A 12,976-nucleotide genomic window follows, 5' to 3' on the forward strand; every position below is an offset into this window, starting at 1 on the left:
CCCCAACATCGCTTGACAACCGATGGTGGTGTGTTTACGTCCCCGTAACTTAGCGGTTCAGCAAAAGAGACCGATAGAATAAGTACTAGGCTTCCAAAGAATAAGTCCTGGGGTCGATTTGCTCGACTAAAGGTGGTGCTCCAGCATGGCCACAGTCGAATGACTGAAACAAGTAAAGGAGTAAAAGAGTAAAAGAGTTAATTGATAATTTAGAATATTTAGAAACAAATTCTTACATTCAGTGTTTCAATCCTCCGGAAGTTATCGCTGAGGGTTTTAGTCGTGACGCTCTCATCGTTATACCAAGTGACTAGGGAATCCTTCTGGTTTGTCTTTGCTACTTGCTCCAACTGTTTAGCCTGTTGAGTTATATATTCTTCCTTTTCTTTTACTTCATCTTGTAATTTCTTTACTTGGAACTGCAACGCTTCATTTTCATTCAGTGTTTTTCTAAAAAACAAAAACCAAAATGCAGTGGGACTGAACCCAGAACCATGTGGTTGGGAAGCAAGCTTCTTGTCACACAACCTAACCTTAACTCCTGCAACTATGTAATTCAAAATATAAACAATAATAAACCATAAAATAAATTTTATTTTCCAACATGAAACAAAATAAAACAGTAAGATGGAAAATAAAGTTTATTTTTGTACATTTCTACTTTATTTATATTTAAAAAGTTTCCTCTTAAATTTTTTTTTAATCGAAAAGTCTTTGATCAGATCCTCACTATGACACCATAAACACTTCAAAATTACATTTCCAATCATATAAACCACTTTGAATATTATTTTAGCAAATTTGAAGTGATTTCTTTTGTGCTGTAAACCATTTACCATTTCTCTGAAATGGTGACCCCTTTCTACTGATGCCCTATAATGTGCTTATTTTTTGCTTAATCGTTCCTCCAATGCTGAGACCAATGAAAGTATTAAAGAATTCCTAAATAGTTCGAGTGATTACTTACTTATTATTGACTGATTGCATTTCTTTTTCTTGTTTAGTCATAGCTAGTAAATGCTCCAGCTTTACAATGTTGTCGTCTCTTATTTTTAACATTTCGTCAATTTTAGGCTGCTCCTCCGTTTCAAGTTCGTTTCTGGAAAGAAATATGTAAAACACTATGATTCGATGACAACATAAGAATTTATAAACATGAAAGGAGCATAAAATAATTATTGTTTGGATCGTTGGAGCTTGAAGCAGATAACCCCCCCCCCTCCCCCCCCCAAAAAAAAACGGCACTCCATTGGTTATAATGATGATGATGATGATGATTCTAGTTGAACCAATCAATGGACTAGACTGCTCGTGAAATTAATGCACAAGTGGCTAAGAAATCCTCAGATATACATCCCCTTAATGTAAGTCTCAGGTGGATCCAGCATGACACAGAAAGTGACAAGGCTGGCCCTTTGAATTACAGGTACAATTCATTTTTGCCAGATGAGTGGTGCACTGGAGCAACGTGAAATAAAGTACCTTGCTCAAGAACGCAATGTGCTGCTGGGAATCGAACTCATGATCTTACGCTCATGAGCGAAATACTCTGACCACTAAGCCACACATTGTCACATTCTTGAAGCAGATAAGCTATTAATCATAGCATATAAATATTAGATTTAAAAAAATCCTCTGGATAGAACAAGTCAAAGGCTGCCTTGTCGTGTTTAGAGGAGACATGGGTCGCTGTCTCACAGGCAACCTTCAGGGGTTTTTTTCTAACCCAATATTTACTCACTGTCATTTATAGCTTATCTAAGGTGGTGAGCTGGCTGAAATCTTAGCATGCCAGACAAAATGCTTAATGGCATTTCACCCGTTTTCATGTTCTGAGTTCAAATTCTACTGAGAAGCCTTAATGATTTAAAAAAAAAAAAAAAAAAAAAAAAGTTTGGCACAAGGCCATCAGTTTTTGAGGGGAGGGGGCTAGTTGGTGACATTGACCTTCCCAGTTGGTCAACTGGTACCTATTCTATTAACCCCGAAAGAATGAAAGACAAGGTCAACTTTGGCAGAATTTGAACTTAGAACAAAATGCTACTAAGCATTTTGTTCGACGTGCAAAGAATTTTCCCAACTGCAAACTTACGAATAAAAATAATAATGATGATGATGATGATGATAAAAATCATGATGATAATTATTATTTGTTTATTGCCCACAGGGGGCTAAACACAGAGGGGACAAAGAAGGGGAGACAATGGGATTAAGCCGATTACATTGATCCCCAGTGTATAACTGGTACTTATTTAATCGACTCCGAATGGATGAAAGGGAGGTGGTAAGTTGATTGCATTGACCCCAGTGCTCAACTGGTTCTTCTTTAATGACTTCCAAAAGGATGAATAATAATAATAATAATAATAATAATAATAATAATAATAATAATAATAATAATAATAATAATAATATGAGAAGCTCAGGACTCAAAGCAGAGACTGAAGGATTTTTAATTGCTGCACAAGACCAAAGCCTCCCCACCAGAAATTACCAAAAACACATAATGAAAAGAAATATAACAAGTAACTGTAGAATATGTGGAGATCGACAAGAAACAATAAATCATATTATCTCTGGATGCCCAGTCCTGGCTAAGAAGGAATATATTCACAGACACGACAGAGCGGGAACCTATATACACTGGAAGCTATGCCAACATTATGGAATAGCAACAGAAAAAAGATGGTATAAACACACGCCAGAAAAGGTCACAGAAAACGAGAAAGCAACCATACTCTGGGATATGCCAATACACACAGATAGAGAAATTAAGGCGAATAGACCAGATATAGTTGTCAAAGATCATGAAGGAAAAAAATGCCTTCTAATTGATGTTTCAATACCAGCAGATGACAACGTTTCTCTAAAAGAAATGGAAAAACTTTCAAAATACAAAGACCTGGAAATAGAGATAACTCGAATGTGGAATCTAAAAACAGAAACAATTCCTATCATAGTAGGTGCCTTAGGTATAATAAAAAAATATTCAGACAAATACATAACAAAAACACCAGGACTTACAAATATATATAACATACAGAAAATTGCACTACTGGGTACTGCACACATTCTACGCAAAACACTTTCAATACAGTAAACATAAGAGCACCACAGCAAACCACAGCACATACCCAAGGCGCACAGAGCTGCGCTCGGTAGTGAAGTGAAAGCACGTTATAAAAATAAAACTACTGAATAATAATAATAATAATAATAATAGTTTTAAAAAAGTTGAACAAAAAAAAACTTTGCTGGTTAGTGCTTTTGCACTAATGAACCAAGTGTGTTATGAACATTGAGTTGTCGTAAAAAGATGTTCCCCAGTGACGTACACAACAATGACTAACATATTTGTGTTCAAATTTGCTGGAATGTAAAGTATAAAAAGATTCAAAAAACTTGGCATAGACAAAAAAAAAGTCCTTTCTGAATAATTCATTTTTCATTTTCCTTCACTGACACAAAAAGTCAACTGTATTGAATTGATTTAATTCTGATAACACAATCTTAGAAGACTATGGAGATTATTACGATACATTATTTATTCACTTCTTGCAAAGCCAACAGATTTACAGATTAAAAAGGAACAGAAGTGTGTAATACAAAGAATATTGGATGAAAGTAAGAGTATTAATCAAATTCTATGTCCTTGTAACAGTTGCAGATAGTGCCATATTACATTATGGCACTATCTGCTGTAATAGATTCTTACAACTATAGAAAAATACAAGAGTCAGCCATTTACTACAAGTCGACAACTAGAATAAGATATTTCTATCTAATATTAAACGTATGATCTCTTCTAAAGAGAATATCTTATATGTTCATCTACCATCTAAAACAGAGATAAACTCTGACTGTTTGATTTCAATAAGCAATAACCTGGTTCTATCATTACAAACAGTAATAAAAGACATTCTAAAAGAGACTACCAAACAGATAATGTAGTGTTCAGTCAAATCTTATGTATAAAATGACTGTATTGTGAGTATAGTTATATTATTGTATCACTGTCTCGGTCAGACTATTGAATGTTGTTATACACTGTATGTCACAATGCATTATCTTCCATTGTTGAAGCTTTCAAATGATGCTTACCCTGCTGGCTAGAAGGCAAGACCTATAGTGTATTAAAGTGAGTGAGATCACATTTCTCCAAAATGGGATGCTGGTCCATCATAGTGTAACCCATTCACAGCTGAGTGGACTGCAGTAACATGCAATGAAGTGTTTTGCTCAAGGACACAGTGCATTGCTCGGTCCAGGAACTGAAACCATGATCTTGTGATTGTGAGTGAGACACCCAACCGCAAGGCCACATACCTTCAAGTATAGTTATATCATCATCATCATCAACATAATCATTCAACATCTGTTTTCCATGCTAGCATGGAGTGGATGGTTTGACAGGAACTGGCCAGCTGCACCAGGCTCCAGTTATCTATTTTGGCAAGGTTTCTACACCTAGATGCCCTTCCTAATGCCAATGACTTTACAGAGTGTAACGGGTGCTTTTTAAGTGACACCAGCACAGGTGCCTTTTATGTGGCACAAACATGGATGCTTTTTGTGTGGAACTGGAATGGGTGCTTTTTATGAGGCACCAATGTAACAAAAATTCAAAACAACATTTTGGAAAAAAATCAAAATGATGTAAAATTATTGAAGTTTCCAATTTTAATATATTTCAATAAAAATGTTGCTTTAATTTTTCATTTTCAACACAATATTTGCTCAAAATCCACAGTAATCTTCCTCTACAGCTCTCACCAGTTCTGATCAGCTACTTCCTTCTCCTAGCATCCATCTTTAACGCTTTTGTTTCAATTAATTTGAAAATAATGAAGAATTTAGTAAAATAATGAAGCCAGTTTGGAACATGAACTAACATGAAATTTTGATGAAACATTTTAATTTAGATCAATTCAAAACAAAAGGTTTGTAACACAGGACCAGAGTCGGCGGTCTCAGGTGGGTTGGTATCAAAAGGGTTAAACATGGATTCCCTTTTTCTTTTCCTTCTACTCATCAATGAACTTTGTTGACATTAACCTCCATGACAGAATTATTAAACCAATCATAATTTTTATATAATAAAAAAAAAAATGAAGGAAATATTGTTCATTTATAGCAAGGAATACCACAGCACAGCATTGTATCAACTGAACTATCAAATGTTGTGTTATACACCACTAGTTACAATGTGCTTCCTTGTGTTGCTGTGGCTTTTGAATGATACCACCTGACTGGCAAGGTGGGCAGGCTAACATTCCCCCCTAAATGGAATGTCAGTACATTTCAGGGTGACAAGTTTACAACTGTGTGGACCGGAACAACATGAAATGAAGTGTTTTGTTCCAAAACACAGTGTACCACCCAGTCTGAGAATTGAAACGGAGATCTTACGATTGTGAGTGCAACACCCTAATCCCAAGGGCATGTATGTTCATTCATAGCAAGGATACCAAATTAAAATACTTTCACATCACATTATTTCATAACTTGGTTTTCTTATTACAAATCACCATCATCATCATCACCATCATCATCATCATCATCATCATCATCATCATCATCATCATCATCATCATCATCATCATCATCATCATCATCATCATCATCATCATCATCATCATCATCATCATCATCATCATCATCATCATCATCATCATCATCATCATCATCATCATCATCATCATCATCATCATCATCATCATCATCATCATCATCATCATCATCATCTAACATCTGCAAATCAAAATAAAACCTTTCTGTTGCTATAGGCACAAAACCTGAAATTTTGGGGGAAGAGGTAGTTGATTACATCAATATCAATGCTCGTCTGGTACTTATTTTATTGACAACTGAAAGGATGAAAGGCAAAGTCCACCTTGGCAGTATTTGAACTCAGAATATAAACCCAAAGGAAATACCACTAAGCATTTTTTTCTGGCACAGTAATGATTCTGGCAGCTCACCACCAAATTTCTATGATAGGCACAAAGCCTAAAATTTTGGAGGTGGGGACTATTTGATTACATCAGCCTCAGGGCTGAACTAGCACCTATTTTATCAACTCCAAAAAGAGGAAAGGTAAAATCAACCTCAGCAATATTTAAATTCAGAACATAAAGCTTGAAGAAATACTGCTAAATATTTTGTCTAGCATGCTAGTAATGCTGCAAGCTCACTGTTTTATTGCAAGTCAAGATAATACCACACAATGCTTTTCCAAAACCTCCATGATAAACTTTAAATAAGAAAGGTAGGTTTTAAATAACAAAAATACAGTTTAAATTAAAATTTAAACATAAATTTAAACCAAGAAGAATTCCACCCAATCCTTCTTAAATAATTTATTTTCCATTTTTTCTTTGCCGACACAAAAATCAACTGCAGTGAAATTGATTTAATTCTGATAACACAATCTTAGAAGACTTCTGAGATTATTACAATACATTATTTATTCACCTCTTGCAATGCAACAGATTTACAGATTAAAAGAAACGGGAGAGTGTAACAGAAAGAATATTGAATGAAAGTAAGAGTATTAATCAAATTCTATGTCGTTATAACAGTTGCAGATAGTGTCGTAATGTAGAATATATGTCATAATAGATTCTTACAAGCAGAGAGATATAAGAGTCAGCTATTTATTACAAGTGAACAATCATCAGAAGATATTTCTATCTAATATTAAATGTATGATCACTTCTAAACACAATAGCCTCTCTGTCCAACTTGCCTTCAACAGAGAGACACAGATTATGACTATCTTGCTTCCAATTCAGTAACCAATAACCTGGTTCTATCATTACATATAGTTACAAAATTCTTTCTAAAGGTGACTACAAAACAGATAATCCTTTTGTTGTTTAGCCCAGGGAAGACATGATTGAGTATATTTATAATCAAAGGCATTTTAACTATAACTATCCTGTCTTTTAGCAAACCAGAGTCTACAACATTGTGTCAATGATATTCGTCTGTCTAACCTTTAGCATGCTGAAGGTAAATCATGTTGCTGTATGAGTTTTTGTTGTTTAGCTCAGGGAAGTCAGGATTAAGAATATTTATAATGAAAGGCATTCTAACTATAACCATCCTGTCTTTTAGCAAACCAGAGTCTACAACATTGTCTCAGTTATATTTGCCTGTCTAACCTTTAGCATGCTGAAGATGAATTGTGTTGCTTTATGAATTTTTTTTTCTCCTCTCAATGCAACATAGTGCACCTGCAGCTACATGCATGGCACATTGTGCCAGATGATGAGAGGTTAGAGTAACCAGGGTTTGTATGGCCCTTGAGGGTCAATATAACATTTTGTTGTTAAAATCGATGCTCTAAATTAGTTGTATTTGTACAATACACAGAATATTTTAACAATTTCATTTTATTTACACAATTCTTAATAATATTTAATTAAAAAAAATATACTCTTTTACTTGTTTCAGTCATTTGACTGTGGCCATGCTGGAGCACCACCTTTAGTCAAGCAAATCGATCCCCAGGACTTATTCTTTGTAAGCCTAGTACTTATTCTATTGGTCTCTTCTGCCGAACCAGGCTTAAAGAAAAAAGTACCAGGCTTAAAGAAAAAATAAGTACTCAGGTAAATTCACATGACTAAAAATTCTTCAAGGTGGTGCCCCAGTATGGCCACAATCTAATGACTGAAACAGATACAAGATAAAAGAATGCCCAAGAAAATGACAGAATGGTATGGTGGTGGTTGGAATGTATTCAAACATTTTGTTGCATCTCAAGAGGGTCATTGTACCAATAATAAACACAAACACTGGTTGTATTTCACTTCACTGTTATTTATTTGCCTATTGGTTAACTAATTAACTGATTGACAAATAAATAACAGTGAAGTGAAACAGAACCAGTGCATGTATTTATTAATGGCATAATGACCCTCCCGAGATGAAACAAAACGAAACAGTTTATGTCTTCAATTTCAAAACTTTGACAATCACATAGTCATGAAGCAAAAATTCTTGACCACATAAACACACCTACAAACACTTAGAAACAAAAAATTTTCTCTGGGAACATTATGGAACACTGTCTAGGAAACCCATCTCTCATTCTCCTTAGTCTACTCAGGATCTTTAACTTCCTGAAAGATGTTCTGCAAGGATATGCCCAGTCATACAATGTTATCTTCCAGCATATAAGTACGCAACTTTCCCACACTTCCATAGAATCATATGAACAACCACACACACACACACACACACACACACACAATATTTATAGTAAAGCTCCTTCTGCATTCATGGACACAGGTGCACAATTACTCACTCTAATAGACACAGATGCACAATTACTCACGCAACCACTTAAAAACTTAGTTCTGAACCAAAAAAAAAAGGCTTAAACAACCACTTGCTAAATTCTCAATTTCCTTTCTCCTCAGCAACACCCAAACAATTTCAAATTCCTCAGAGAGAGAGAGATGAGGGAGAGAAGGAGACAGGGAAAGAGAGAGACAGATGGATGGACAGGGACACGCACACACACAGAGGCTTTGGAAAAGGGAGTGCGCTTGCAATCTCAAAAATTCTTTGGCAAGGGTCAATGCAGATGCTTTGAACATCCCCCTGAAAAACTTCGTGGCCAAAACGAATGAGCACAGAAACATTTTTGGACTGATTTGAGGCATTACTTTTCCATTATTGGATTTATCTGATTTGGTTGATGTACAAATATAACAATTATTATTATTATTTGAATTAATATTGCTTTTGTCACTCATAATAAATCTTTATTCAGCCTGCAGGCTAATTGCAACATCAGTGATTTTTCAATCACTGTTTTACTATATCAGCAGTGGCTGATTTTGTCTTAGCATCCACTTGGCAGCAAATGCTTGCTACTGACAAAGCCTAGGACATTGATAGTGAATGACCAAGAACAAAGTGGTCAAGACAATTAGCAGTAACAACATGTTGCAGGCACCATCACCCGTCACAGCCACATGGAATATGGAACAATTATCCCTGTTCTACCAGAGTTTCAGCTTCCCCAATAACCTTGATGAGGGAGACTTAAGAAATTGCTAGGACTCACTCAGTGCTGCCTCAAGTCTTCAGAGAGGAGTGATTCAATGTCCTTTAAGCGTTCAGATTATTCTGCCAAATGTATGTATATATGCATATATATATATATATTTAATTTTTATATATATATAACTACACTCTCTGAGTGGTTGGCGTTAGGAAGGGCATCCAGCTGTAGAAACTCTGCCAAATTTAGATTGGAGCCTGGTGTTGCCATCCGGTTTCACCAGTCCTCAGTCAAGTCGTCCAACCCATGCTAGCATGGAAAGCGGACGTTAAACGATGATGATGATGATGATTGCTTTGAATTAATCATGCATTAACATGTAACTTCAGGAATTTGATGAAGTGACTGTTCATTTTTAAAATGACATTGTAGGATAGGTGTGAGAGGCCACATATTTTCAGATTGAACATTAAACAGGTAGAATATTTGGATTACATATAACTGATTTAAATACTAAAGAGTTAATGTCTCTCGTCACAGGTTCACTAGAAAGCAGTGTCCAGGATCATTCCCAACTTCTTCATCTTGAAAGATGAGGTTCATAGTTCAAAAGCTTATAATTGAATAAATAATGAAGATTGTTTAACTATCAGTTAATAGGAACATTTAAAATATCAATTTACTGATAAGAGAAGCTTTGTAACATTTATAGTACATCAAAACTTCCTTTGTGTATAGAGAGGGGGTTATCAGTCATTTACATAAGAAGAGACAAGGGAAATTAATTTATTCATTACTTCCAGTTACTGAATTGTGGCCATGCTGGGGTAACGACTTTACAATAAGACTAATTTTTGACAGATATAAACAAAAACAGACAAGTCATCATCATCATCATTTAACATCCAGGCGCAGGAGTGGCTGTGTGGTAAGTAGCCCGCTTACTACCAACCACATGGTTCCGGGTTCAGTCCCACTGCGTGGCACCTTGGGCAAGTGTCTTCTACTATAGCCTCGGGCCGACCAAAGCCCTATGAGTGGATTTGGTAGACGGAAACTGAAAGAAGCCCGTCGTATATATGTATATCTATATATATGTATGTGTGTTTGTGTGTCTGTGTTTGTCCCCCCCCCCCATCGCTTGACAACCGATGCTGGTGTGTTTACGTCCCCTGTAACTTAGCAGTTCGGCAAAAGAGACTGATAGAATAAGTACTAGGCTTACAAAGAATAAATCCAGGGGTCGATTTGCTCGACTAAAGGCGGTGCTCCAGCATGGCCGCAGTCAAATGACTGAAACAGGTAAAAGAATAAAAGAAAAACAATAATAACTACTACTACTACTACTACTACTGCTGCTGCTGCTGCTACTTCTACTACAACTAACAAAGACATATGGGTTAGTTATTAGTGTGTAGCACTCGTGATTCCATGAGCATAGTTTTGATTCCATAACTGGGTGGTGCCTTGTGTTCTTGAGCGAAATACTTCATTTCATGTGTTTCTGTAATCACTTTGACCTCTGACATGTGGCACACCTTGTATTGGTAGAGGCAATGTTGATGTACAGCACAGTTGTTTGATCACCATAAACAAATCATTTATATGAAGATTGTTCAACAAGAAATTGCAGGTGTCCATTACTACTACTGCTACTACTACTAATTGACTAGTTCCTGTCCCCCAAATTTTAGACCTTGTGCCTATAGTAGAAAAAGATTTTTAACACTGTCATTTCCTCGAAAATTATAGTAAAAGTACAGAAATATGGTGTAAGCTAATAGTTTTTAGAATCTACCAATTACAGACTTTGTCATTCAGTATATACAGGATGTATGTATCCTGTTTGAAGAAAGAGCCTCCGCACGGTTACTTGACATACCAGTATTAGTAGCCAGATAACAATTAGCCCCATTGCTTGTCTTAAAAAAAAAACTAAAAAAACGAAGAGATATTTGATATTGTAGTCATAGTTACAGTGTCAGAATAAAAAGGTGAGCTTATCAGCTCGGTGAAATCCACCCCTTTCCTTCCATCCATCCAATCCTGGCTCTCTGCCCAGTATTCCTGGGGTAGAGTTCTCATGCATCTCCTCCATAGAGTCTTATGAGAAAGAATCATCTGTAGACCAATTGAGATTATGGACATTACCCAACCATCATGTTCTTGGTCTATCTCCGAGTCTCCTGCTGGTTGGTTTGGCTTAAAGAATCTGTCTTGTGATGCTTTCCTGAGATATTCTAATATTCTAATCATATAGATGTAGTACCAGAGCTGTGAGCTCTCAATGCAGAGAAGCAGCAGCTTCACTTGGGGACATACCCTGATCTCAAAGCTAAGCATCCTGTTGAGTAATCATACTCCAGAGTTCCTTCAGAGGAACCCCATTTTGGTAACGTGTTCTTGATCATACTCTTTTGGTCATTACCCAACATTTTTGAGCATAAGTAAGTTATTATATATAATCAGTTATTATATATAAGTAAGTTATTATATATAAAGTTATTATATATAATATAAGTTATTATATACACTTATACACTCTCGGAGTGGTTGGCGTTAGGAAGGGCATCCAGCTGTAGAAACTCTGCCAGATCAGATTGGAGCCTGGTGCAGCCATCCGGTTCACCAGTCCTCAGTCAAATCGTCCAACCCATGCTAGCATGGAAGGCGGACGTTAAACAATGATGATGATGATGATGATTAGTATGTTTTTCATTTACTCTACTTTAACGGAACTGGCAGTTATCTCGGTGAAGTAAACAGTAACACATAAACAAAAACAAAAAGAAAGAAAGAAAGAAAACAGAAATTATTTCAATCAACTTCAAACAACAAACAAAATCCTTCCTCACTCACACACTCAGATATATTCACTCCAAAATGAAGATGGACATTGGAATAAATTTTTTTGAAAATTTAAAAGACCAACATACCAAACATGTATCCTATTATCTAACAGGTTCCTTCCCAAAGAACGGCGGCAGGCCGAATGTATTAGCCACAAAAATAATTCGTTTGTTTTACATAAATATAGGGTTGGGGAAACAAACTGTTTGATAAGTACCATGCCTGAAGCTCTTGAACTTTGAGTCATGTTGGGATTTCTCTGCCGATTATTCATGTACACGCTTGTATGCGTGTATGTGTGTGCGTGTATGCGTGTATGTGTGTGCGTGTATGTGTGTGTGAGTGTATGATATAACAACACTGTCATGTGAATGACACCAGCCACTCCCTTGCTCAAAGAGGAATGTTATTATGATACAGAGGATTTAAGCAAATAAATAAATAAATAAGAAGTAAATAAACAAGTCATCCCAAGTCCTATAAAAACTGGCCAATAGTTGACTTGTGACAGATGCCCTGGATTAGTGTCAGCGACAAGGTTACAGATGTACTACAAAGCTTCTTGACATAATAGTACACATCACTATTACGAGAGGAAACAGTAATAAATAATACTTAGAGCAGTATATGTGTGTTTAAAATGCTTATGATGACTTCTCCATGATCTAAGAGGTACATATATATATATATATATATATATATATATGTATATATATTATAAATAAGGGTATCTAAGAGATACGACCATGCTTGAAATAGCAGTCAAAACCTGACTCTAAAACCACAAATTAAGGTATCTTTTAGATACCTTCATTTATAATTTTAATACCTATAAGGTTTTTTCTTCCCATGCTGTCACTTAATTTGATTGCTATTTAAAATAATGATCTTATCCTTATATATCAGTCGCTTTTGCTGAACCACTAAGTTACAGGGACGTAAGCACACCAACATCGGTTGTCAAGCGATGGAGCGGGGGAACACAGACACAAAGACACACATATAAATATATATATATATATATATAAATACACACACACACACACACACATATATATATATTTATACACAATGGGCTTCTTTCAGTTTCCATCTACCAAATCCACC

The 12,976-nt window shown here is 35.8% G+C and overlaps 1 protein-coding gene across 13 annotated transcripts in view; it reads right to left on the bottom strand.

The window, feature by feature from the left end:
* Nucleotides 1-12,976, bottom strand: part of LOC106873743 (TBC1 domain family member 2B) — a 157,822-nt gene that overhangs the window by 31,637 nt on the left and 113,209 nt on the right. For all 13 annotated transcript variants that reach the window (XM_089340242.1, XM_089340237.1, XM_089340239.1 and 10 more), the window contains 2 exons: nt 968-1,099; nt 237-450 (listed from right to left, as the gene is read on the bottom strand). In XM_089340242.1, the coding sequence (XP_089196368.1) occupies nt 237-450; nt 968-1,099 (346 nt within the window). The remainder of the gene's footprint in view (nt 1-236; nt 451-967; nt 1,100-12,976) is intronic.

Source organism: Octopus bimaculoides, chromosome 23 (genome assembly GCF_046866305.1).
Source record: "Octopus bimaculoides isolate indiv1 chromosome 23, ASM4686630v1, whole genome shotgun sequence".
NCBI classification, from domain to species: Eukaryota; Metazoa; Mollusca; class Cephalopoda; order Octopoda; family Octopodidae; genus Octopus; species Octopus bimaculoides.